The sequence below is a fragment of the Panthera pardus genome, unplaced genomic scaffold (assembly GCF_024362965.1).
Source record: "Panthera pardus isolate Hobbes unplaced genomic scaffold, ASM2436296v1 HiC_scaffold_8, whole genome shotgun sequence".
Classification (NCBI taxonomy): domain Eukaryota; kingdom Metazoa; phylum Chordata; class Mammalia; order Carnivora; family Felidae; genus Panthera; species Panthera pardus.
Window position 1 is genome coordinate 16,485,311 of NW_026527013.1, and position 26,911 is coordinate 16,512,221.

Sequence of the window (26,911 nt, forward strand, 5' to 3'; positions counted from 1 at the left end):
CACGCCCCACCTGCTGCCCATGGCCCCCAGCAGGTCCGGGGGCGGTAGCCAGTCCTGGCGTCCAGGCGCTCTGAACCTCAGGGAGCCCCAAAGGGTTTATGGGGCTCCCGATGAATGGGCCTGTTGAGCTCAGAGGGGGCCGGGCCCGAGTAAACATGACTGGGTCTGAGCTGCCATTCTCCCTTGCCTCCTTCCCGAGGACCCAGGACCAAAATACAACTTCCTGTCCCCGGAGCTGAGGGCCAGACTCGCCCCTCAGAGCCCTGGACTGGGGCTCACTGGAGGAGCACAGCCACAGCCAGGCGGCCCCCAAGGGGAGAGAGGTCTTCAGGTTTTCAGATTCATAGATTCCAAGCCCTGAGCGCCTGCACACTTTGTGGAGCCCCTTCAAGCCTTGAACTGGCCTGTGAATGACAGATCAGGAAACCAAGGCAGGAAGGGGACCCACAGGTCAGGGCAGAACAGGCCCCAGCCTCCCACTCCCCTGGCCAGAGAGAGTGGGAACAGCAGGAAGAGCAGAGGGGTGTGTGGGGCTCAGAGGAGGGAGAGGCTCCGTGAGTGGAGAGTCAGGAAGCAGCAAGCTTGACAGAGGGCAGAGGAAAACTGACCTGCAAAGCTGAAATCTGGTCCCCATTGTGCACCCAGGGATCCCTCTTGGTGCTGCGCTCCTAGGAGCAGCCCAGCACCGGGGGGCAGGAGCCCCATAAACACTAATTTGTCATCGTCTCACTCCAGGCCCCTGGCCATCCTGGTCTACCCCCTCAGCCTCATTTCCCCCACCCGGAGGCCAGGTATGGACAAGCTCTCTACCTCCCTCTCCAGCCTGCGAACTAGAAAGTGCTCGGAAACTGTAAATTGTGGTGTCCTCCCCAGGAGCCTGGAAGACCTGGGGAAGGGTCTCCCCTGAGGATGGGGGCCCCAGGAACGTGCCCCAGCTGCTGGGGTTGGTCTGGGGCCAGCCACCTCACATGCCAGGCGCTGGGGGCTACTGCTGGAATGTGCTGAGAGGCAGCAGCCACGTGAATCATTACACCTCGTCAGGCTCGGCCTGGGACTTCCAGACACAAACCAGCTCAGGCTGGGCTCAGGCAGAAGGGCAGCCTCCAGCCAGGGTCTCCAGGTGCAGGAGCGAGGCTCCAGGGTCTTGCATGGCCTCTTCCACCCCATCTGTCCACGTCCTCGCTCTCGGTGTCGGGACCCAGCCCTGGTTCCGTCACAGCTCACTCCACAGAACCACAGAGGAAGGTCATCCTGTCCACAACCCTGCCTCCGTAACAGCATAAGCAGACCCTGAGCCTGAGTGGCACTGGCTGGTTTCATGCCAAGAACCCACATTCCAGTGGGCAAGGAGTCAGATACGGAGCGGCTATGGGGCTGCAGGATTAGGACAAGGGCTGGGTGGAATGAGTGTCCCCACGTGTCACCTGCCTGAAGAACACTGAGCACCCAGTGCTGAGAGGTGAGGCCTTCTCAGGTCTGTTTTTCTGCCTGTGAGCTAGGTATAAACTACCTGTAGCCTCCATCTGATTCCTTCAGGTGCCAAAGACTTTAACGAAGTCACTCAGAGGGGCTCTGCTCATACCTCACGGTGGCCTGAAATTTCTGAGACATGGAAAAGGCCAGGAGAGGCAGACAGGGACACCAGAACAGACGGAAGAAGAGTTAGCCAGAGAGAGGCTTGGAAGGGCAAGGAGAGGACCACCGTGTCACATCCACACCTGAAGGGCTGGGCTGGCCTGTGTCACACCCATGGAGGTGGGGGAGGGCCCAGTTCAGGGCACGGAACACAGGTACACTTGGACCTCCCTCTGCTCCCCCACCAGGCGTCTGGGACAAAGTCCTGGGCTGGTGCAGGGCTTGGTAAAAAATAATTAATTTTTCTTTTCAAGCGAAAGCTCTCACTTAAGCCTTTTCCTGTCCCCAGCAGCAACATCCTTGCTTAGGTCTGAAGCAGAGGCAGCTCAGACCTATCCATGGCCTCTCCATGGCCGACCTGAGTCTGCTCTGTGTTTCCAGGCCCTACCCGGAAGACCCTGTGGGCTCCAGGTGAGTGGGGTCCAAGGCAACCCTGGGACCCGAGCACAGCTGGGAGCGGCAAGGCTGTTGTGCCCCATTGCGTTAGCGCATGTGTTTGTGTGCGTGTGCACATGTGTGTGCCTGTGTCATGCTGTGGGGCAGACAAGGCGTGCCTGCGTGGAGATGTCTGTGGATCTGGCGTTACTGCAGGAGGGGGTCTCTGACAGGAGGCCCCCCCCTCCTCCAGGCGCCCCAGGAGTGCTCCCTGCCTGGGGCAGAGCCTCCCAGCCCCTCTGCCCCCAGCTTCCCTCCCTTCGCCTTCCTGAGAGGTGAGAAAACCAGGCTTCCTGCTGCAAGGGGAGGGGGCTGCCCGAGCAGCTGCCGTGGGAGCCTCCAGTGACTCATCCGGGTGGGGGGTGTTTATGAGCAGGCGAAATGGCTGTAAAAGTGGCACCTCGGTTCACTTATGGCCTGGCCATCCCCACCCCCACCAGCCCCTTGCCTTGAAAAACTTCCAGAGGGGCCTGGAACCAGGGAGAGGTCTGAGGCTTGGTGGAGGCTCAGCCTGGGGTCAGGGTTCAGCTAGGGGTCAGAGGTCAGACTGGGATAAAGACTCCGTGTGGGGGATAAAGCTCAGTCTGGGATCAGGGTTGAGATTGGGATTCAAGCTGACTTTGGAGCTAGGATTGGGGGATGAAGTGTTGAGGGTCTGCAGGCCAGTTTTCCCACAGAGCTCCCAGAATGGGACAAGGGGTTTTCTGAGGGAGTGAGGCCAGGCTGAAGAGCTAAGAGCTGAGCCTCTGTCTTTCCTTCCTGAGTCTGGTGCCCACCGTGGCCCTAGGGTCTGTGTAGCTTGGCCAGAGCCCTACTCACAGCAGCAATGGCAGCAGCAGAATCCAGTTTAGGGTCACTGGGCCGGAGTCCAGTCTCTGCTCCAGTTCTGAGCTCCAGTAACCATCTTGGCTCTTCCCCATCAGAGGCAGGAATCCCTAAAGGCAGCTCCCTACCCCCCCCCAACCAGACCTTTTCAAACCACTGAAACTGACCAGAAACTGACCCTGGGGCCCTGGGGCTTGCCTATCAAAAAGGGCAGGCTGGCTCTGTCAGGCAGGCGGGTGCTACCAGTTAATGTGTGACACCCAATCCCCATGGTGGTACTTTAACCAGAGGCCTAAAGGTGACTTAGGGGATCAGCCTCACCCACAGTGGTGGAATATCCAGCAAGGGCTTCTGGGGTGAGGCACAGGAGTTATGGCTAGAGGAACGCCCTTAAGGGGCCCACCGCCCGTCAGACCCCTCTCTGCAGCCCTACCCACAGCCCACCCCGGTCCTCCCGAGTACAAATATTGTTTGTTTCCCAGTCTCAAGCTTTCTGGTGTCAGATCTAAGGCCTCCCTACATCAGCCCCTAGTTCCTGCAATCCCTCCATGAATGTTCTTTTCCTATCACAGGGCAGGGGTGGTCAGCCATAGAACCATAAAACATAATAGAATGGTTTAGGAACAGAGACATAAAAGTGAGACTATCAAAATATCACCCTGAAGAAGCACAAAGGTTCCTTAGGTACCCACTCTGGGCACCTGGGCCTCTCTGTCCCTGTTCCTAAGTAACCCACACACCATAGGGGGCAGCTCCCAAATCACAGCCCCTCCCCCCACCGGCCCCCCAGTAATGGAGAAGATGGTGTCACAAGGAGGGAGGGATGTTCTCTACACCAGGCATAGCATGATCCTAGCACAGTAAACTATAAAGGCCGAGGGCTGGGGAGTGAGCATGAGAAGGCCAGGAGTCTAGGGGACAGTACTTGTTGGGGAAAGTCACCTCTGGAGGAAACTGCCTCAAACAGCATAGTCCTTAATCACCAGGACAAGAAATTTGAGGGTAGTGGGATACAGAGGAGGATGTGGCCACAGACCCATAGGAAGACAGCTGTGCATACAGTACGGAAGATGGGTGGGTTTGGGTCTGAAGAAGGGTGGGCTGACAGAAAGGCTGGTTGCAGCTGGATTCCAGTAGTCTGAGGGTTTAGACTGGCAGATCCATTCACATGGGGGGAGGGGCCATCCCTGAAATGTTGTGGGTGGGGGGGCCAGGGCTGGTTTGGGGGCTCTGAGGAGCTCCATTTCCACAGGCTGAGTCTGGGAAGCTTACAGACCCCATGGGTCTGGCCACCCACCCTCTGCAGCACGAAAACAGTAAAGTTAAAAGTGCCCTTTGAATCAGCTGGTCAAATCCTCGGTTTACAGATGAGGCAACTGAGGCCCAGACAGCAGGAAGTCGTCCTGCGCAGGATATACAACAGGTGAGTGGGTAAGCAGGGACTGCCACTCCACTCAGGTATTTCCCAGGGCAGCTTCCCCCAAGCCATCCCTAAAGCCATTCGCTCCAGGCGTCCCAGGCCCTCCCCAGCACCTCGGCTTCCCTGCCAGATACTGAAAGGTGGCAGGCTTGGGGTCCGAGATGCCTTCCTCTCGGCGCTACAGCGTCCCCTCCCGGGCATGAGCTCGTAACCCCGCCCCCACAGACTCATCCCGCTCTTCCCCCAAGTTGGGGGTTCCCAGTGGACCAGAGCCCGCCTGGAGTGTTTGGAGATGTGAAGGGGTGGAGAGGGACGCGGGGCTCCGGAGTGGGGGTCCCGGCCGAGCCCCGGGTCTCGCGGCCTGGAGCCTCCCGGGGTGGAGTCAGGGGCGGAGCTGGAGGGGTGGAGGCCGGGCCGGCGTCTGGAAGGGTCGAGACTCTTGAGAGACCCGGACCCGGGGAGAGACCGGGGAGGGTGGGAGAGGGACGTGAGCCCCGAGACGCGGGCAGGGGCGGGGGCGGGTCTAGAGCACAGCGGACCTACCCACTAGGGAGTTCCCGAGGCCGGGGGTCCAGGCGAGGGCGGGGCGGGAGGGCCGTGGCGGCCGAGCCAGGCTCGGGGCTGGCGGCCCGGCAGCCTCCCCAGGGACCCCGGTGCAGCCCGAGCGGGAGTCCCGCGGGCGAACAGACAGCGCCGCGGCCGGGGGCGCGCGGGGTACCTCCCGTGAAGAGGTCCTGCTTCGCGGCTGAGGGTCCCTGTTCACGGGCCCGGGCAGGCCGATCAGAAAAAATAACCTCTGTGCCTCCCGGAGAAGAGAATGAAGCGGCGGCAGCGTCGCGGGCTACGTTCCCGGGCCCCGATGTCAGGGCTCCCTTGGCCCCGTCCCCTCCACACTCACATCCCGCCGCTGGCGACCCGGGGCGCGGCCTCTAGAGAGACGTCCCGGGGCAGGGGCAGCGGGCTCGGCTCGGCAGCTCCGCACACCCGTGGCGGAGGCGGCGCGGGGGGGCGGGGGGGCGGGGGCGGGAGAGGCCCAGGGAGGGCGCGGGGGAGGGAAGAGGCGCCCGGCCGCGGGGGGGAGGGGGAGCGGCAGACGCCGAGGCGAGGGACGCGCGCGGCGGGCGGCGGCTCCGAGCGGCGGCCGGGCGGGGGGCGCTGGAGGCTAGGCCGGCCAGAGGGGATCCCGAGAGCCCCATGAAGTGCCCCCGGGGCCGCGGACGGGGCGCTGTCCTGGGGAGGCTGTCGGGGGGTCCCCGACATCCATGGCTAGGCGCGGGCCGCGGCGGCGCGCTCGGAGTAAGTCGGGGTCGGGGGCCGGCGCCTCGGGGAGGGGGGCCGGCGTTGGGTAGGGGTGACGCCGGGCCTGGCCGGGGCGGGCGGGCTGGGCCGTCTCGGTGTCAGTCGGCGGCGCCTCCTCGGAGCCCGGTGGAGCCGGCGGCCCCGCGCCGCTCGGCTCGGTGGCTTTTTTGGAAACTTGCAAATGTTTTCGTAGAGAGAGGGAAGGGGGAGGGGAGGGAGGGAGCGAGGGAGTGACCGAAACGGAGCTCGGGGCTGCTGGAAGAACGGAGGCCAAGGCTGGGGGAGCTAGAGACGGACTGACAGACAGGCCGACAGGCAGAGCGTCCCGGCCGCAGGCGTGCTTCAGCCGCGCGGGCGCAGGCGGGGCTCTGGCCCAGGATGGGGAGAGGGTACGGGAGGCGGCGGCGGACAGGATGGGGATCCGAGGGGGCTGAGGGGCAGGGAGCCGGCGGCCCGATCGCCGAAGGGCTCAATGTGGTTGCAAAGTTGGGATCGCGTCCCTAAGCTGCACGCCCCGAGCGGCTCGAAACGCGCCCCCCGCCCCGCCCCACCTCCCCTCCTTGCGCTGCCCGCGGAGCTAAAAATAACAGCCCGGTTCGCCCCCCGCAGACCGCGACCCCAACCCCTCCCCCGACCCCTCCCCCACTGGGCGTGGGGCGAAGCCACAGCTCCTAGTTCCCCAAAAGAAAAAAAAAAAAAAAAGAAAGAAAGAAAAGGCGGCGCGGGGTGGGGTGGGGGGGACGGGGGGCGGGCCGGGGGCGGGGGGCCCGGCCATATGGATGTGATTTCTCCGCTCCGAGGCAGACGGGCAGCTCCGCAGCGCTCGGCGCCCGCCCGCCGCCCGCCCGGCCCCCGGCTGCCTCCCTTCCTCCCTCCCTCTCTTTCTCCTTTGCGCTCGCTTGCTAGCCCTCGGCGCATGGGCCCCGCGCCGGGCCCCGGGGCCTCGGGCCGCCGGGCCTCCGGGGTCCCCTAGGCCCGGGCGTGGGCGGGGCAGCCCGGCCTGACGCAGCTCTGTACCCCACCACCACCACCACCAGGGCCGGCGGCGGCGGCTGCCCCGAGGGACGGGGCCCTAGGCGGTGGCGATGGGGGCCGCCCGGATCGCGCCCGGCCTGGCGCTCCTGCTCTGCTGCCCGGTGCTCAGCTCCGCATACGCACTGGTAAGTCCCTCACCCGCACTCCAGGACAGGCTGCGGGCTTGCTCTGCGGTCCCTGGGGTGGGTCCGACCGGGGCGCAGAGTCTTAGGTTCCCTGAGTAATCTGAACTCTGGGTGAGCGTCCTCTCTGACCCGAGATCCTGGGTGCCTGCTGTCTCTGGGGTGTCTGGACCTGGTGTCAGATGCCTAAGGTCTCCTAATTTCTGAAGGCTGGGTTTGGGGTCCCAAGTCTGGAAATCTATGGTTGGGGTTCCCCTATCTTCTGCTTCTGCGAGCACCACTCCCGTGGCTGTGTCTCCCTCAGAGATGACAATGTGATCTAGCTGTAGCCCGGGCTTTGGCCCTAAGGTAGGGTCCCACAGACTTTGTTCCAGGGCCTCTGTTTTCTGCAAATGTTGTTTGCAGTCCAGCACACGGGGCTGTGAGTCTGAGGTCAGAACCAACCAGGCAGGGGGTAGGATTTAGGGGTCCCCTCCAGCTCTCACAATCACATGCGTGCACACACCGCGTACGCTCTTGCCCAGGGAGGCGGTGTGTGTGGCATGGAGGAAGGATGGAGGTCCCCTGAAGGAGACCGACCTCACAGAACACTTCTCCAGGAGAATCGTGCTGGAGGGGGACTCTGGTGAGTGAGGGACAGAGCAGAGGCCAAGAGGGGACCGGAGGGAGAAGAAGAAACAGGCTGGGAGATGGGCAAGAGAGACAGATGGGGTGGGGATGAGGGCTCCCCAGAGCAGAAGCAGCAGACAGACCAACAATAGCACAGAAAAGCAGGCACTGGCGGAGGCCAAGAGCCGGAGACAAGGAGGGAAGCATCATCGTCCGGGGCCAGAGTCTGGGTGCTAGGTCCCGGGGAGTCGGTCAGATGCCTCAGCAGCCCTGTCCCGGGAGACTAGCTCATTGCTGAGGAGACTGTCCGCCTGTGTGTCCCACTTCAAGGCCCCTGCTGCCTCCCTGGTACCTCCCCGGTGGGGGCATCTGCCTTCTAGAGAGACAAGCAGGCAGGCAGGCAGCTGCCTCCCCCCTGACCAGCTCCCTACCCAGGCAGAACCTTCATCGGGAAAGCAAGAGCTCTGAGATTCCTCCAGCTGCCTAATGCCCATGTGACCTTGGCCATCCTCCACATCTCAGTTTCCCCATCTGTAAAAAAACAGCAAGAACTGTTTAGCTAAGAATCCCCTGATCTGAGGCTCTCTTCTCCTCTGGGAGCCTCAGCACGTTCCATTCCCTGGTGCCCGCGCCCTCTTAACTCTGGCTCCTCAAAGCCAGACACCTCACCCCATAGGAGGACTTGCAGATGGGGGAAATCGAGGCTCAGACTCGTGCGGAGACAAATGCAAGGGCCCAGAGCTGTTTCCCCACACCCCCTTGGGCCAGGCTCACGGTCCCCAGGGCCCCTTCCAGGCTGTGTGCAGAGCCAGCCCGCGGTCTGTGTGCACATATATGGGGTAGACAGGAGGGTGGGTGTAAGTGTCCTGAGAGCATGTCTGTGTGTCAGAGCAGGGCTGACCCAGACTCGGGGCATGCTGTTCTCCAGGTCCCCGTGAGTGTGTGTCTGAAACGCGTGTGAACTCACATGTGTCTGAAGCTGGGTCTGCACATCACTTGCAGGGACGTGGTTGTGCATATGTGTGCATGTGCTTTTGTGAGCACATGTGCACCCAGGTCTATTGTTTCTTATTTTTATTTAATAGATGCTTTTGTAGCACTCTCTTCTTGCCAGACACTGTTCTAAGCACTTTACAATATTAACTACTTTAATCTTTCCAACAACCCTCTAAAAAAGGTTCTGTTATTGTTCCCATTTTTAAAGTAATCTGAATCACGCAATCAATATGACCATTTTTTATTGCATGCCAACCTGGTGCCAAGCCCTGTGTCTCTGTGGGGAGGGGGTAATGGGTCCCCAGGGCCCCTCACTGCTTTCTGGGGAAGTGGAGGCACATGCAGAGAATCGGCCTGGCTTAGCCCCGATGCAGTTCTGAGGGTAGGGCAGGAGGAGGGATGCCCTGGCTGGGTCTGCCCTGAGACCTTGTCGGGACAGCAGTGGTGGGATACTAGGACTGTGTATACACTGGACCTTCCCAAAGACCTTCTAGGTTTTAGGTCTAGAGGATGTGGCCCAAGCGTCACCCAATACCCTGTAGGCCCCCTGGGCTCAGCTGGAGCCAGCGAGAGACTGACAGCCTGCCAGTTTCTTCTTCTGAACCCCGGGGTGACCGTTCCCACCCAGATCCGTGCTGTGGCCCACTAAGCCCGCCAAACTCAGCGAATAGTTCCCGTCACCAAACCTGCATGCTGCCTGCCTAGCCAGTCCCAGAAGTGGGCTCCCAGGGACCTCAGGTTTGGGGGGCCAGAAAGCGCCCCACTGTGAGGACATCGGCTATGGCCAGACTCAGCTGGTCCATCTTGTGCCTTACGGGGAATAGTAGCCGCGAGCTGGGGGTCAGGTGGAGTGGATTTTGGAGGAAGGGACGGACCCATGGATTGTGAGTAGGGGGCAAAGGCATCCTTGGGGATGCCTCATCCTAAGGACATGTGAAAGAGAAACTGCAGGTCAGCATGGGGGGCAGGCCTTGAGTGCAGAGATGTGATGCGACCTCAGGGTCAGACCCAGGAGGGGCTGTGGTGGGTGGGAGTACAGGTGAGCCCTCCTAGCCTGCTCCAGAGCCAGTGTGGCCATGGACCCTCTTTTAAAGACAGGAAGGAACCACCACGTGTTGAACAATGGCTGTCCTCAGATTCAGAGCTAGAAACTGTCACAAATGTTTTCTCATTCCATCCTTTCACCAGCCCATTTTATGGGAAAGGGCCCTGAGGTTCAGGCAGTGAATCTGTGGCAGAGGTGGGTCTTGAACCCACATCTTCAGACTCTTGCACCAAGTTTCTTCCTCCAAAGCAAGATCCCCATGTCCCACTGTGGGTTATTTAATTTTCCTTCCTTCCTTCCTTCCTTCCTTCCTTCCTTCCTTCCTTCCTTCCTTCCTTCTTTTCCTTCTTTTTTCCCTCTTTCCCTTTTCTTTCTTCCTCCCTTTCTTTCTTTTTCTTTTCTTTCTTTCTTTCTTTCTTTCTTTCTTTCTTTCTTTTTTTCTCCCTTCCTCCCTTCCTTCCTTCCTTCTCTCTCTTTCCTTTCTTCCTTCCTTCCTTCCATAAAATCCTTGTTATTTTACTTTTTTAAAATTTTTTTATTGAACAACTGATTCTTGAATATGTTCTTTCTTATAAAAGAGTCACATAGTACAGAGTAAACAGAATTCACCCTTGATGGCTCCCAAGCCCCAGGGCCCCCTCTAGAGAAGATCATTTTTAACAGTCTGGGTCTGTGGGTGTCCTCCCAGACCTTTTCCTGTATATTTCCAAAAGGTACTTTTTTGTGTACATATAAAGCAGACAGTTTTGTTCTGTCGTTTTCTGCTTGTTGTCAAATGAATGGTGTCTGTTTGTAGGTAAAGCTCTGCCATGTGCATTTTTTTGCATAAAGGTATGTCTTAGAGATCTTCTTGCCAGGAAACATAAATCTATTTTTTAATGGTGCATAGTATTCCAAAATCTGGGATGCATTAAGCAGTCCCCAGAAATGTATATTTAGATCTTTTCTGCATAGGGGTGTGTGTGTGTGTGTGTGTGTGTGTGTGTGTGTGTGTGTGTGAGATTCCAGATGGGGGGGCAGAGGAGCTCCTTGAAACGCCCTCCCGTGGCCCCGTGTGACCATTTCTCCACAGGGTATTTCTAGATTCTGTCATTGCTGGGTCTGAGAACATTCACGTTTTTTTATCTTAATAGACATGGCCAAACTGGCTTCTAGAAAGCTTGTGCAAGTTTATACTCACAATACCAGGAGGGACCAGGAGGGTCTCTCCCCAACACCCTCTGTCTCACGGGGGAGGCATGAGGATTTTCACCTTTGCCATTCTGATAGGTGAAAAATGGTGCGTCTTGTCATTTTAATTTGCCAATTACCCATAAGCTTTAGGACTTTACGTTGGTCTATTGTCCCTCTTCTAAGAGCTTGCACAGAGCCATTACTCACTCCTCTTTCCATAGCTCATTTGTCTTTTTTGTATTGATTTGTTCAAGCTTTTTATATCACCTGCCCTTAAACACCTCCCCCCCCCCCCCAACACACACACCCCAGCTCTGGGAACGGCCTGTGGACAGAGCAGGAGGAGGGGAGCCGAGCCCTCCCGGGAACTTGGGTTTTCTTCGGAATGTTTTAATGAGGCGTCAAGTGGCCTCCCCCAGATTCCTGTTGTGGGCCTTCTGGGGACACTCCCTGGTCCAGCCACCGCATCAGGAAAGCAGCTCTTTCAGAGAGAGAGTCCCTAGGAAAAAGAAAGGGTGGGGTGGGGTTTTTGCAGACCCCTGAAATTGTCTGCAAAATACCATGTGACTGAGAGAGGGTGCAAAGCCCCCCTCAGACTCGCAAAGACACCAGAAACCTCCAAACCCTAAAGACCCCCAACTCTGGGACCGGCCTGAGCGGAGGTGAGTGCTGGTGGATCCTATTCTGCTGACCAGGCGTACGCTTAAGTTAGGCTGTACTATCCTTCTGGGCCTTGGTCCTCCGGGCCGGGTAGAGGCCGCCTGTGAAGATCCACCGGGTCCAGCAGCCAACTCCGCCATCCCAGGTTCCATCCCACCTCCTGCCCTGAAGGCGTCCACGCTGGCCAGGATGAGAGGCGTCACAGTGCCTCCCCCCCCCCCAGCCCCTCCCAGCCCTGAACACAGGCAGCCTGTTCAGGAAGGCCTGGAGAGGGGGAGGAAAAGTCAGCACTTGTCAGCGGTGGCGGGGCAGGAGTGTCCCCGGCAGGGAGCCCGTCCCAGCCTGCTCGGGCCAGCCGGACAGACAGAGGGCAGCAAGGGGCGGGGAGCAGTCCCTAGCCAGCTGGCACGGGAGATATCGAGGGGTGCCAGCACAGGTCCCAGTAGTGGAACCTGGAGAAGAGGTGCAGGAAGGCCAGGAGGTCACGAGGGGGTCTCCTGTGAGCCAAGGTTTTCCCCTCCTGGCTTTTGTGGAGGTACAGCTCTCCTCGCTCCAAACACCAGGGCACAACTGTCCTCTGTCCCATTAAAGCCGAGCACAAGATGCCATCACCAACACCATCGCCGTGTGGTCGCCTCTGTCTGCCCCCACCCCTGAATTACCTTTCTGCCTCGGAGCCTCTGCTGGGAGGCTCTTGCCTGGTGCAGCAAGAGGTAGAATCCAGAAGGACTCTGGAAAGCCGGAATTGAGGCTTGCGCTAGAGGATCCATGGGGCCTGGTGCTTCCTCAAGCAGACTGGCCCTCTTCTTTTTAACTGTGACTCTCGGCCTCAGTGTCCCCATTTGTCAGATGGGGATGTGGTGGAAGATAAAGGAGATGTAGATAAAGCTCCACGGGCAACGGGGTGGGTGCCAATAGGCAGAGGGGCTAGACGGATGTCAGGCAGGTCTGCTTTCTCTAGAGGTGATGAGGAAGCCGACAGCCGCCTTCCCCCACGGGACCAGGGCGAACCCTGGCAGAGGGATGGGTGAGATGACCCAAGAGGACATCTCGAGTCTGACACCACTCAGTGGAAGAAGCCCCTTTCCCAAAGGCAGGGGTGTCGGCAGCTGAAGAAGTAGCCCTTGTATTTCCTTCTTAGTTTTGCCTGGAGGAGAATGTAGGCATGTCTGGGATCACAGACAGCAAATGTGTGGAATTTGGCAGTTAGGAGAGGAGCTGAGAGGAGTGGCCCTCATTTGGTCAGTGGCATGGAACTGGCTCTCTCCACCACAGCTGTCACCGTCACACCTCCATCACCACCCCTGGCCTCCCCGTCCTCACCTCCACCCCCACTGCCACCACACGAGGACGCTCATCCCCAACTGGGAGACTGTCCTCAGTGGGACTTCTCTGGGAGCTCAGGTAGAAGGAACTGCTCCCCCCCACCCCGTCCCCACCCCAGGGGAGGGGTAATGAGCAGATGGCCTTTTCTCTTCGTCTGGGCTTCTGAACTCAGGAAATGAGAAACACATCCGGGCCTCTTGACCACACACTAGTCTCTCCCTGGGACAGCAGCTTCTATGTTTGTAAATAACATACTGGCTTCCAGCCTCCACCTGCACCCTGCCTGGAGCCCCACAGACACCAGCTCATTGCTCCCAGGCTGCCCTCTCCCTATTCCTCCAGCTCAGGGCTGAAGTCAGGGCATCACCCCACCCCTTGCGTGTTCACAAACTGCACATCGTGCACACATGTGCACAGAGGAAGGCTCTGTGTCGGGGGGTCCACCATGGGGAGTGTGCTACAGCAAGGGGCACTGAAGCCGAGCCGTATATCGGTTAGGTCAGGAGAAGTCAGCCCTGACTCCAGACCATAAGAGGGATGTGGGAGGGGGGATTTGGGGCACCTGGTGCTGGGGCTGGGTGGCCCCCTCATTGGTGGGTGACCCCTGGCTATGATCCATCCCTGGGTCCCTCAGTCCTCACCCCTGACACCCAAGATCTGCCAGTACTCTAGATCTAAACTGAGTCCCCACTCAGTTTATTTAAACTGAGCCAGCGTGAGTCCCCCGTACCAGGAGCTGGGCCAGAAAGACCTGAACTCTGCTGGGAAAGGGGAAGAAGGGCTGGTTAGGTCCGGGGAGGGAGGAGCAGACAGAGTCGACAGGCCAGGAGGGGAAATCGATCTGCCTTCGCTTTCCCCTTCACACTCGGGAGGTAAGGCCTCCTCAGTCAGGGCAGAGGCAGATGAAGGACCCTGTTACCCACCAAGCCCAAGCCTGGGGGGCCTTGCAGTGACTTGCAATCTTACTGGGAATCCAGCTTGGATCGCCCCAAAAACTCACCAGGCACACTTCACCCAGCAGGCCCTCCTGTACTTCCTCCTCCCCCGCCTTCTGGAGTCCCGCCTCCCATCCACCCCTCACTGTGGGTCCCTGGACTTAGTCATCTACTCGGTCTCCCTCTGCCATTCTAGGTCCCCAGCCTGGAGCCACCTGCAGTGCCCAGCAGCAGAGGAGCCCATAGCAAGTGGGAGAGCCACGACTTGGCGGTGGTGGCGCTGCTAACGGGAGCAGTTATAGCGACCAGCTCGGCCCCGACCCAACCCCTGTCCAGGCTGTCCATGCAGTACCTCACTGAATGCTCACGACAGCCCTATCATCCCCCTGTTCGCACAGGTGGAAAACTGAGGCACAAGGGTTAAGCAACTTCCCTAGACACAGAGCCCATCAGTGGTGGAGGTGGGATTCAAGGTCCAGTGGTGGCCAGCAGAATGTCCCTGGATGAGGAGAGGGCACAGCTGGAGGGAGGGACGAATGGGGGCACTGCGGGCAGGGGAGTGTACTCAAGGGCAGTGGGAATGAACTTGGCATGGAACTGTCCTCCTTTCCTTGGGAAAGTGCTTCCTTGATTCTGGCTTGGGTTCTTGCTGCAGTGGCAGTCCTGAGTGACAATGGGTCCTACAACTTCAGGGAGGTCAGAGGTGGGGCCACCATCCCTGTGGATAAATGGAGAAGTTTGGGGGCCATGAGGTGCCTCCCTTCTCCTGAGTGTCCCCAGCCCCACCGTGGAAGCCAGACTCCAGAAAAGAGCGGTACCTCCCCTTGGCCATAGAGAGGATAAAGCAGCAGCAGTTAAGTGGAGGCTGAGCGGACGCCTTGGGCCTGTGAGGGAGCGTGTGGTTAGTTCCTGGTCATCACCCAGCCAGCACGCTTTGCCAAATGGGCAGTTTTCAACCCATGACTGCTCACATCAGTGGGCTAGTCTATTAGGAGGGCTGGTGTGCCAGCCTTTGGGGACTGGTAGGAGCTTCAGTCACTCAGGAGCTTTCCATCAGCTGGCAAAAAGATGGGGCATTATCTGTTTGTCTTGAGAGAGATGGAGATGGGCAGAAGAAGGGGTGGGGAGGGGGCTGCGGTGAGGGAGTAAGGATAAGGCAATGGTAGAGGTGGTACCGACAGTGGTTATGGGGCTGGTGGCAATAATGGTGATGGCAGTGGTGGTGCTAATGTTGCCTTTGGTGGGGATTGCGACAGCGGTGATGGTAATGATGCTCTACTGGTCCGGATGGTGCTCATGGTGGTCATGGCGGTCACACTGCTGGTAATAATTAGTGCTCATGGTGGCAATGATGCTGGTGCAGGTGGCGGTGGTGATGGGGGTGGTGATGGTTTGTGTTGGCGTTGTCGGTCAAGGTGATGATGGTTGTTGGTGGTGATGGTGGTGGCGTTTATTGATGGAGGTGCCAGTTGTAATGATGGAAATGGTAGTGAAGGGGTGCTATCATGGGTTGGGGTGAGCAGCTCAGCTATGCAGGGAGGGATCAGACCCCTCAGGAGCCTGGACCCCCAATGCCAGAGGCACAAAGAGAACTTCTGGTTAACCTTGGAGCCCCGTGAACTAGGGCAGGCCCAGTTGTCCTCCCTCAAGCCCCATCCTGCTCCGCTGCAGCTCAGGGAGGAGCGTGTAGAGCCGGGAAGAAACAGGAGGTGTGGGGGCCACTAGAGAGCACATGACAATCTGCCCCAGCCCTTCCCGGGGTGCCCTGGGCACTGGATCCAGCGGAGATCTCAGGGTCCAACTCAGACTGCAGAGACGGAGCACGGACATCTGATAGTCGCCCCCGTCCCGCCCCCCGCCCCCCCCGTAAGGAACCGCCGCATGACACACTTGCAGGGGCGCACACGCGGACCTTTGCCCGGGAACACATGTACACATGCATGTTCCCAGACACCCGAGGCTCACGTCCCAGATGCATGCGGGACAGTCCCCACGTGAGAACGCAAAGAGACAAGGGCGCACACGAGGGCGCGAGCCGGCCCGCAGTGGGTGCGCGGCCGCTGGACGCCGCGCCGCCCCTCACGCGCACGCGCACAGACGCGCACGCGCTCCGCTAAGTAAAACCAGCGGAACCCAAGTCCGGCCGAGCCAATTGGAGACTCCTTGGCCCTGGAAGCCGTTGCTGCTGCCACCGAGAGACGCGGTCAATTAACTTCTCCCAGCAGCCGGGCTCCCTGACCCGCCCCGCCCGGCCAGCCCGCCCCTTCCCCAGCCCGCCTCCTTCCTCCCCTGCCTCCCTCTGGCTCTCCGCCCTGCAAAGCTCCCCTCTGACAAGGGACCGGCCCTGCCTTGCGTTGGCTGAGGGGCGGCAGCTCTGCCTGTTGAGAGTCTAAGGGAGCCAGGCTCTGCCCTGTGGAGTGTGAGGGGACACAGCCCTGCTCTTGGGGCTGAGGGGTCTAAGGGGACAGACATGTCCCTGTCCTGGTGTCTGAGGGGATCCGGCTCCAACTTGGGGGGGGGGGAGGGGGATGCGCGGGGAATGTATTAACCTCTGTGAGTCCCACTCGTGGAAGTGGCTAGACTTGGTCACACTAAGCCGTCCCCAGGGCAGCATGCTGCCTTTACTCTGACCCGCTTCCAACCCTGTCGGGGGGACACAGCTTCAGGGTACGACCACACCCCGATGCCCGTGATGATCTTGTTCTCCTCCTCAAAATGATTCCAGGGAACCCCAGTGGGTGGCAGCGAGTGCCCAGGGTGCCCAGGTTGGAAGGAAAAGAAGGAAGTATATTCCAGAGGAAACAGTGGGAACTGATACTCTCTTGTTGGCACCGTCAAAATACAGGGTCAGTCGGGCACCTGGGTGGCTCAGTCGGTTTAGCATCTGACTCTTGAGATTTCAGCTCAGATCATGCTCTCACGGTGCGTGAGTTCAAGCCCCGTGTCGGGCTCTGCGCTGATAGAGCAGAGGTGCTTGGGATTCGCTCTTTGTCTCCCGCTCTCTCTCCCAAAATAAGTACACTTAAAAAAAGAAAAAAACACAGGGTCGGCTTGGGTGGAAGGAGCCTCCAGATAAGCAGTGGGATGTGGGTGACTCCCACCCACAGCCCGCAGGGGAGCGTCCGCCCAACCAGACCACTGGCCAGCAATTCCTCAGTCCTCTAGCTTCTGGGACCACAAGGGTGGGAGCGGCTGAGGCACTCACCATTCACTGCAGAGAGCAGTGACTGGGGAGAGGGCCAGGATGGAAATTGGTGACTCCGGAGGTCCCCCAGGGCACTAGGGCTTGAAAGAATCCAGGGCTGGTTTATTTCCCCAGAGTTCACCACTCCTTATCCACCCCCTCTCCCTACCAGGTCCCCAACAGACAGGATCCTGTGAGGATCCATCCTGGGACATTCCATCCCTTTCCCATGTACCCTTAGGGAACAGACTGCACAGAGAGTATCAGTGGCTGCAGCCTACAGGGTCACTAGCGGACAGGCAGGGGACATTCCCCTCCCTCTTTTATCCTGCTGGTGGGACAGGCCCTACCCTTTGGAGCTGCAGATTCCCATCTGTAAAATGGGAGCTTTGTAAGGCAGAGTTCCCAAATTCTAGACTCAAGGCCTTTGGAAAGGGTTGGGGGGGGGGGGTGTGGGAATCCCTCAGGGAGGTTGGGATGGTTGTAGGACCTGCCTCTGAGCTGGTAAGTCGTGCCTGCAGTCTGACGTTCAACTTGGTAGGTGGATGCAGATGACGTCATGACCAAAGAGGAGCAGATCTTCCTGCTGCACCGTGCCCAGGCCCAATGCCAGAAGCGGCTCAAAGAAGTCCTGCAGAGGCCAGGTGGGGGCGGAGCCGGAGGGAGGTGGGGCCAAAGAAGGAGGGTCTGGAAGCGAGGTCCGAGGGAGGGAGGGTCCAAATGAAGATGAGGGCCTAGGATGCGGAACCAAGTGGCACCAGGGAAGGGGGGGGGGGGTGCTGGAAGGGGAGGTCAGGCCAAAGTGGGGTGGGTCAGGTGTCATCAAAGTCAGCAGACTGAAATGCACTGAGCCTTCCCTCCAGTGGCAGGGTTAGGGCGGTATGAAGGCAGCCACAGTCCGAATCATCCCCACAGGCTTAGATCTGGCAAAGCACACCAGGATCAGGGGCACTGACTAGGGTGCCAAATCCCACTGGGGTGCGCTGGGACAGCTTCCTGGAGGAGGAGGTATCCAAGGAAGGTCCAGAAAGATAAGTAGATCTTTGAAGAGGGCCACCTGGTCAGAAGACGAGGCTGAGGTGTCCAGGGTCAGGAGAATTGGGGTGCATGGGGCTGGACGGGGAGGATGGGTACCTGGGACTCTGAGTCATAGTTACTGTCCGGGAGAAGGTGTTTGGTCTGAGGTAGGGAGGGCTGCTGCCCACCAGTGCGGCCTCTCCAGGGACCTGTGCTAAGGTGAAGAGGGGGCACTCACCTTCCTTCCTGCCTCCTGCCCTATCTTGCCCTGAGTCCATTTCCTGGAAGAGAAGATGGGAGCTCATTAGCACCCATCTGGGCCTCTGCCGCCTGTCTGATCAGTCTCATGGACCTGGAAGAAGCCCAGACCCACCCTCACCCCCGCCCCCCCGACTGGCTGTCAAGAACAGTTTCCTGTCTGGAGCTGGCTCTCAGACTGCCGGGGACCCAAGCACACAGTGACACACTTTGTAGCACGTGGACTTTGCTCACAGTCACAGGGATTCACCTGGTCTCTTTGGTCACAGCCCTATCCACACTGGCCCCACTGGTGACTCCTTGGTTCCCTGCCCTGGTGACTTCAGGGCTTGGGGGTCAGGTGGGCCCCCTCTCTTTGGGTCCCAGCACTCTTCCTAGTTGTGGAAGCCTGGAGGCACCTTGCCCCGCCCCAGCCCGCCCCCTCCCGATGGAGCCCCTCTCTTCCTGCTCTACCCCATCTTGCTACCCCCTCCCTGCTGATGCCCCAAGGATCAGGCACAGCCATTCCATCCCAGTTGGGGCGTCTGCCCTCAGCTTCCCATTGCTGCCACAGACCCTGACATGGGAGGGCCAGGGGCCCTGCTCAGGCTGTCACTGAAGGGACACAAGTCAGAGAATGAGGGAGACTTCTCAGTGAGGGAGAGAGATCTTGAACATCTCTCTACTGGAGAGAAAGGCCAGCCCAGCTCAGTCTCTGGAGTCCCTCTGTGGACCCTGTGGACCCTTAACTCAAGTATCTCAGGGCAGGGGATGGACGGGTAGGTAGACTTGCCTGAACACTCTTGACAGCTGCACACTCTTGCTGTTGTCCACACCGCCAGCTTCCTGAGCTGCACAATGCTCTGGCCAGGCTGCGTTTTCACAGTTTAACCTCTCCGTGGACATCACCCCTACCGTCCGCTTCTGTCCTGCGCCCCCTGGTGGGGCCTCGTCCTCCTGCACAGGCTCTGGCTCCGACTCCTGGGTCGGAGGACACCGCCTCTGCCAGTGGGTTGCCCACGTTTACTGCTCTGCCGGCTAGTTGATCCCACGCCCGCGTGGTGTTCGTTCCCATTTGAACCTCCTGTTGACAGTCTCCATACCCTCTGCTTACTTTGCACCTGGCAAGTACTTTACAGTTTGTAAAGCGCTTCCTCACCTGTTACCTCAGCTCTTTCAATGGCCTGGGCTGTCAGCAGGACAGGGATGAACCCACACTGCACAAAGGGGGAGTCTGAGGCAGGAGTGTGCCCTGGGTCTCCTGCCGTAGGACAATCGATAGCCATGACTGCCCTGATTTCTCCAGCTGACATAATGGAATCAGACAAAGGATGGGCATCTGCATCCACATCAGGGAAGCCTAAGAAAGACAAGGCATCTGGGAAGCTCTACCCCGAGTCCGAGGAGGACAAGGAGGCGCCCACTGGCAGCAGGCGCCGAGGTATGTCTGTGCTTCCATGCATCCATGGGATACCACCTAGGACCCACCCACCCCGCCGCTCGATCCCCGGCAAGTGAGCTCATGCTCTTCAGCTCTGTGGAAAAGAAGAGGCTGTGGCCCCCTCCCTTAGGAAAGCAGGGGAGGGGCTGGGAGGAGACAGAGCCCAGGAGGTATGGTGTGGAGGGGGCCGGCAGCTGGATGGGCCCAGACACCCAGGAGATTTGGGCAGAGAACTTGTCCCACATTACCCCAGCGGTGGCCCCAGGGCTGTGGCCCCTCCCATGGAGAGAGATGACAGAGAACCTGGGAGACAGAGGGGCAGGGCCAGATACAAAGACAGGGAGAGACAGACAGGGGACCGGGAGGCACAAACTGGGACTGGCACTCTGTCAGAGGAGGGTCCATCAAAAATAGTATCCTGGGCCATAGACACAGAGCAGGAGAGGATGGTAGCCACGGAGGAGCGGGGCCAGAGAGAGTGAGAAAAGGAGGGGAGAAGAAAAGAGAGGGAGGAAGATGCAGGGCAGTGTTGTCCCTCAGGAAGGTAAGGAGAGACAAACGCAGAGCCCAGGCTGCAGCCACAGGGCCGGTTTGAACCGGCTGGGTGGGCAGCAGATTCCAGATGGGCCACATCTGGGAGGCTGTGGTCACCCTGTGGCTCCCCAGGGACCAGAGGGAATTGTGGGCCTAGCCAGGCGGGGCTGGGAATATGGTGCCCAGGACAGAGAGCCTTTCACCAGGCTGGGGTGGGTCCAGCCATCAAGGCAGCCTTCCAGGATGGCTGGAGAGTCCTGTGGCTGGAGCCCTGCAGAGGGAAAGAAGGGAGCTGGGGGGTGGAAAGTAGAAGATTCAGAGGCCGGGGACCCTCCAAGGTCACTTAGTAGCTCTGCTGTGAGGCTGGAGCCCTAAAGTAGGGTAGAATCCCACAGATAGCACTTAGATTTGGGGGGATGATACCTTCCCTACGAATGATCATTGGAGTCTTGTAGCAGGTGCTCAGGGTGGGTCTGGGAGGGGGGTGGAAGCACAGGCTGATATGGTCAGTCCCAGCTACCCGGTGAAGAAGCTGGAATACAAAGAGGGTGGACATCTGCATGAGGTCAGCTGGCACCGGAAGCTAGTCCTCCTGCCTCCTGTCCATGGTCCCTGGGCAACGATCACACGGAAAGCATTCTCAGCTGAGGGAATTAGTCTGGGAACTTCCCCTTCTCCAGGGACACCTGGCGGTGGGACCAAGAGTAGAGGAAAAAGAGAAAGGCCCGGCCAGGGGCTGAGTCCCTGAGGAGGGCAGGGCCCTAGGCTGTATGACTTCAGCAGATCACTTGTCTCTCTTGGCCTCCACCAGTCAATCTAGAAAATAGGGCCATGCCAGTACCTGCATACAGGGGCTGTGGGTGAATTCTATGAGGCCAGGTGGGTGCAGGGCACAGTAGGTAGTAAGGCTCAATACATTCTCTCCAGAATGCTCCAGGCCTGAGTTCTCCAGTCCTGGGGCACACCTGTCCCTGAGGGAGCCAGCGACCACAGGTGTGTTCATTCTTCTGGGTCACTAACCATGGACTTGACTGGTGTCCCCCACCTTGTCTGTCTGTCTCTGTGGGCACAGGGCGCCCCTGCCTGCCCGAGTGGGACCACATCCTTTGCTGGCCGCTGGGGGCACCAGGTGAGGTGGTGGCCGTGCCCTGTCCCGACTACATTTATGACTTCAATCACAAAGGTAAGGCAGGCTGGAGTAGGGTGGGGACCACAGGGGTGCCAGGACTTGGAGCTCAGGGCTCCAGACCTCTCTGCCTGCCCTGACCCTCCCCATGGACCCGCAGGCCATGCCTACCGTCGCTGTGACCGCAATGGCAGCTGGGAACTGGTGCCTGGGCACAACCGGACATGGGCCAACTACAGCGAGTGTGTCAAGTTCCTGACCAATGAGACTCGTGAACGGGTGCGAGCTTTCCCCCTCCCCAACCTGACCTGGATAAGGTCACCCTACCCCATTGGTGACCCCTGAGCTAGGCCTGACTCCTCCGGCAACCTTCACTGGCCTCTTACCCTCCACCTGAGTCCCAGGGCTCTGACGGTGTGTCCCCACCGGCACAGGAGGTGTTTGACCGCCTGGGCATGATCTACACCGTGGGCTACTCTGTCTCCCTGGCCTCCCTCACCGTGGCTGTGCTCATCTTGGCGTACTTCAGGTGGGCGGGGCGATGGGCGGGGCCGCGCTCGGTGGGCGTGGGCGTGGGTGGGGCCGAGGTCCGGTGCCTCCCTTCCCCTTACCCGGGCGGGGCGTCCCTGCCAGCCGCGCACAGCCTGGCTTCCCGGCCACACCCCCCCCCCCCCCCCGCGCGTCCCCGTGCCCTCACCCACGGTGTTGTCACGCGCCCCGCAGGAGGCTGCACTGCACGCGCAACTACATCCACATGCACCTATTCCTGTCCTTCATGCTTCGCGCCGTGAGCATCTTCGTCAAGGACGCGGTGCTCTACTCGGGGGCCACGCTCGATGAGGCCGAGCGCCTCACCGAGGAAGAGCTGCGCGCCATCGCCCAGGCGCCCCCGCCGCCCGCCGCCGCCGCCGCTGGCTACGTGAGTGCCCCTCCCTCTCACCGGCGGCCCGCGCCCCCCTCCCCCCCTCCCCACCTCTGGCTTCGCGCGAGACCCACCCTGCCGTCCCTCGCCCGGCACCTCCACTTGCCGCTAGGCCCTCCCCTCTGCCGTCTCCTCCTGCCATGCCACTGGAGTGAGCCACGCACAGCCACCCGGCACCCTCGACCCCCGCTTCCAGCCCCTGCTGCCGTGGGCTTTGTGACTGTCTTCACCCGGCACTTTCCTCAACACTCCTGCCTCAGCCCAGCACGCCCACCTACCCCACCTCTTCACATTGCCCCCTGCCACTGTCCTGAGTGCCCTCCTGCCCCTGGCGACGGCTTTCCCCCTCTCCCTGCACCCCCAGCTCTGCCCTTGACCAGAGTCTGGCCCTTCCTGCCCTCGTGACCAGCACCACTTGTCCTATGTTATGAGCAGCCCTCAGCCCATCTCCAACTTCTGCACATGCAGGCCTGCCTTCTGGCTAACACCACTGCTCTCCTAGGCGGGCTGCAGGGTAGCTGTGACCTTCTTCCTTTACTTCCTGGCCACCAACTACTACTGGATTCTGGTGGAGGGGCTGTACCTGCATAGCCTCATCTTCATGGCCTTCTTCTCAGAGAAGAAGTATCTGTGGGGCTTCACGGTCTTCGGCTGGGGTAGGCAGGCGTGGGGGACAGCGGGGGCTGGGGCAAGGGTGGGGCCATGGGCAGCAGGGTCAAAGGGTCAGGTGCCCACACAGCATATGCCATCCCATCCACCCTTCTGTGAGTCTGACCCCATCCCAGATTCAGGCAACAGGCCTTGGCCAGGGGTCAGGGTTCACCTGGGATTGGCTCAGCCCGGGGTTGGGGTTCACTTGGCCTTGAGGCTCAGCCCAAGAGAAGGAGGGGGTCCTCTCAAGTTAAGATTCAGGTCAGGATCAGAGTGGGATCTCGGGTCAGAGATCACCCTAGGGCCAAGGTTGGGATCTGGGATGCCCCCTCCACCCTGAGCCCTGTTTCCCTACCGATCCCCCTCACTGCCTGCAGGATCCATGACCCAGAACCCCAGGGCGGGCTCTCGGCATCATCTGAGCTTCAGCAGCCCCTCTGAAGAGTGGGCTGCTGGGGCTCTGCACGGCTCCCCCACGGGCTCTGGGATTGAGTTACCGATAATTGTCCATTATTGTTGGCAGCTCCCGAGCTTGGCTGGGCTCCGGGGCAACTGGCCAGACTGGGGCGACTGGCCAGACTGCAAAGGGGTAGGCCCGGTGGCTGAAGCCCTCCTCCCTGCACTCAGCACCCAGAAGCTCTCAGGTCAACAGCCACAGCCCCTTGCCACACCCTGACCTTGTCCTCACCCACAGCAAGCCCCAGAGCTGGGGGAGATCTGGGCCTGGTTCCAGGAACTGACATGGGCTCTGGGGCTAGAAGGTGTCAGGGTGGGCAGGAAACACACAGATTGGGAGCACACAGAGCTTCATGACACAAGAATGTCACAGCTCTTTTTCCCACCATAAACCCAGGTCGCACCCTGCCCCTCCCAAGAGTTCACCTGGCCTAGAATGAAGTGTGAGGGGCTGGAGGGTGGGAACCTGGGCTCCCTTCTAGAGGCAGAGCTCACTGAGAGGTACCATGTGCATTCTGAGCTGACTCGGGCCTGGGAACACCAAGGTTCCCCTGTGGACTTTACTCAGCCTGGAACGACGGTTGTCACTCCATCCAGTCTCATCCGTGGGGGCTAGGGCCTTTCACGCTGGGTGTTGGGGAGGGGGGCGTGCTGGGACAGAAGAATGCTGGCACTGGGCCCCCTCCCCACAAGAGCGCACCGTGCGGATCACTGCCCTTGAGAGGAGAGCAGGGGGGAATGGGCTGGGCACAGGGAAGTCAGCGATGCCTTATTTTACCCTGTGCCCGGCAGGTCTGCATGTGTGGGTAGGAGACGCAGAGCCAAGATGAGGGCAGAGGGCTGAACTGGGCGCTGGGCACTAGAGCCTTCAGAGGAGGCTGTTGGGGAAGCGGAGTGGCACATGCCAGCCTGTGGCTCTGTCGCCAAGCAGCCCGTGGCTCCAGGGTGAGGGGGGTCAGGGACGGTGACTGGGTAAGCTAGGGGTCCTCAAGGATGAGAGGGGTCTGGCGAGGAGGGCTGAGGGGGGAGACATCGTGGGCAGCACCTACGGTTCCTCACACGCTGCCCCCTCTGCACCCACAGGTCTGCCCGCCATCTTCGTGGCCGTGTGGGTCAGTGTGAGAGCCAGCCTGGCCAACACCGGGTAGGTCCAGGTGGAGAAGGGGGCCAGCGGGGGCGGGGGGGTTCTGACACAGGCCAGAAATACCCCTGGAGCCCTCTTCCTCTGTGCGGTATGTGAGGGGGCTTCCTGTACCCTGGCCCTGAGTGGGCCCCGCTTCAGTTTTGTATCCAGCGTTGAGTCAGGTGCCCCCTCAGGGTCACAAGAGGCTGCTGCAAAAGAAGCGTGTGAGGGTGGCCTTAGGCCTGGCCACACCCAACACTCGGCTGTCCTCTGTCAGAGCAGACCAGCTCTGGGGCCACTCTGTGGGCAGGCTCAGGGTGGGAACAGGGGGGTGGGAGCTGATGCCTCGGCCTCCCCCAGGTGCTGGGACTTGAGCTCCGGGAACAAGAAGTGGATCATCCAGGTGCCCATCCTGGCCTCCATCGTGGTGAGCAGGGGTGGCAACAGGGCCGGGTGGGGGTATGTGCCACAGGCCCCAGTGCCCAGCCCCTGACGGGGACTGGAGGCTTCCCCGGACCCCAGGACTGGAGCCACAGGCCTGAGAAGCAGCTGCCCCCAACCCCAGTCCGCTGGGGAAACCAAGGGCCCACCTGGGGACGCAGTGGCAGAGCAGAGTCCGGGCAGGGCCGCGTGCCCCGGGGCCCTTGCCCCCACCCCCGGCTGGGGTGCAGCTCGAGATGCAGCCCTCCCTCCCTCCCACAGCTCAACTTCATCCTCTTTATCAACATCGTCCGGGTGCTGGCCACCAAGCTGCGGGAGACCAATGCCGGCCGGTGCGACACGCGGCAGCAGTACCGGTGAGCTGTGCCCGGCAGACCCCGGCTCCTCAGAGCTCAGGGGTCATCAGACCCCGGCACCATGTGAAAAAGCAAAGACAGAGGCTCCAGGAGTGAGCCTGTGTCAGGGGGAGAACCCAGCTCCTGACTCCCTGGCTGGCCCCAGGGATCTCACCCCAGAGCCAACCTGGGCCATTCGGTGCTAGGCCCTGCCCTAGAGCTGGGGTCTGCAAGGGTGAGACAAACCCAGACCTCTCCTTAAAGAGCTGATCGTTCAAGTCTGAGGGACCTGAGGGCCGTGGGTGGCTTCGAGAGGGCGGTGGTTCAGCTAAGACCTGAGGAATGGGCCGTGGGATGAAGAAGGAAGGCAGGGGTGGCGGGGGGGGGGGGGGGGGGCGGAGATGAGTGTGTGCCAGTAGGGGGACCGGCAGGTGCAAGCACCAAAGGGCCCTATTAACACTCTGCCAAGACAGCGAAGGGTGGTTGTCCCAGGTTAACTGGATTGTGCTCCACCCTGGCCCGAGCCTCAGGTCCCGTAGTGGCTCCCGAAGCCTGGAGCCTAGGGCTGGCGGGTGGGGACGGCACCGTGCCTACTGAGGGGAAGGGGCTTGTTCCTGACCCGCGTGCCCTGCTGGCCCAGGAAGCTGCTCAAATCCACGCTGGTGCTCATGCCGCTCTTTGGCGTCCACTACATCGTCTTCATGGCCACGCCGTACACCGAGGTCTCAGGGACGCTCTGGCAAGTCCAGATGCACTACGAGATGCTCTTCAACTCCTTCCAGGTGCGCAGGCCCTGCCCAAGGCCCGGCCGAAGGTGGGGAGGGCAGCGGAGGAGGGTCCACTCCCACCCTCCCTGGATGCGGCCTCCGGGCCCTGACCCCACGTGCCTCTCTCCACAGGGATTTTTTGTCGCCATCATATACTGTTTCTGCAACGGCGAGGTAAGCGGTGGGCGACGTTGGTACGAGGCAGGGAGAACGGGAAAGCGCCAGGGGCCCCCCAAGTCCTGTCCTTCCATTCTTCTGTTCGGCTCCTCCTATGTTCCTCCAAGAACATCCCCGAGAACATTTGTGAAAGCAGAGTCTTTCCAGATGATTCAGGCTTGGGACGTCCTAGGATTTGTGGGCTCTTCGATCTCTGGCATAGCCAGTGTCTTCCCAAGCCCACAGTTGAATCTCCGTAATCCAGACTGAACAACTCAGCCACCCTTGGGGCCATTTGAGCCTTGTAGACTCTGGGCGTGTCAGCTGCCTGAAGCCAGGCACCATGTTCTGAGGATGACGGGATTTTACTTGGCCTTGGAATTTTCCAGTGATATCCCGTGCCTTCGGTTCTATTCAGTGCTGAGTGTTGTAGGGGCAGGGAGGAGGGCACGGCTGGGCCTGGCCGGGGGGCACATGCGGCAGAGGGGTTACCTGACGTCCTGCCCTCCTCCCACCACCCCAGGTACAGGCTGAGATCAAGAAATCCTGGAGCCGCTGGACACTGGCACTGGACTTCAAGCGGAAGGCACGCAGCGGAAGCAGCAGCTACAGCTACGGCCCGATGGTGTCTCACACGAGTGTGACCAACGTAGGCCCCCGCACGGGACTCGGCCTGCCCCTCAGCCCCCGCCTGCTGCCCGCCGCCACCACCAACGGCCACCCCCCGCTCCCCGGCCACACCAAACCGGGAGCCCCGGCCCTCCAGACCACACCACCTGCCGTGGCTGCTCCCAAGGACGATGGGTTCCTCAATGGCTCCTGTTCGGGGCTGGACGAGGAGGCCTCTGCGCCGGAGCGGCCACCTGCCCTGCTGCAGGAGGAGTGGGAGACAGTCATGTGACGGGGGACCTGAGGGTGGGACCCATGGACATGAGGAGCGACAGACGGACCAAGAGACGGGTGGTTGGACGGTTGCCCACTCAGGGCTGGGGCTGGGAAGACAAAA

At 60.3% G+C, this 26,911-nt stretch overlaps 1 protein-coding gene across 6 annotated transcripts; it reads left to right on the forward strand.

Moving 5' to 3' along the window:
- The first annotated feature begins 1,905 nt into the window (after nt 1–1,905).
- On the forward strand, nt 1,906–26,911 carry PTH1R (parathyroid hormone 1 receptor). Of its 6 annotated transcripts, XM_053898134.1 has the most exons (16): nt 1,906–2,046; nt 4,263–4,318; nt 6,652–6,774; nt 17,241–17,343; nt 19,260–19,394; nt 21,001–21,111; nt 21,215–21,333; nt 21,489–21,583; nt 21,778–21,973; nt 22,479–22,632; nt 24,167–24,227; nt 24,567–24,633; nt 24,909–25,003; nt 25,623–25,764; nt 25,882–25,923; nt 26,429–26,911. In XM_053898134.1, the coding sequence occupies exons 3-16, from the start codon at nt 6,700–6,702 to the stop codon at nt 26,804–26,806; spliced, it is 1,773 nt and encodes a 590-aa protein (XP_053754109.1). In that variant the 5' UTR covers nt 1,906–2,046; nt 4,263–4,318; nt 6,652–6,699; the 3' UTR covers nt 26,807–26,911. The 6 variants fall into 6 exon arrangements, with proteins under 6 accessions (XP_053754109.1, XP_053754110.1, XP_053754112.1 ...); XM_053898135.1 differs by lacking the exons at nt 1,906–2,046; nt 4,263–4,318 and adding an exon at nt 5,394–5,611; XM_053898136.1 differs by lacking the exons at nt 1,906–2,046; nt 4,263–4,318; nt 6,652–6,774 and adding exons at nt 15,598–15,718; nt 16,241–16,361.

Excerpts from the sequence above, each read along its gene's own strand:
- PTH1R (XM_053898133.1), top strand. Across the intron at positions 19,395-21,000 it reads CACTGGCAGCAGGCGCCGAG|GGCGCCCCTGCCTGCCCGAG; the intron begins GTATGTCTGTGC and ends CTGTGGGCACAG. Across the intron at positions 24,634-24,908 it reads CCATCCTGGCCTCCATCGTG|CTCAACTTCATCCTCTTTAT; the intron begins GTGAGCAGGGGT and ends TCCCTCCCACAG.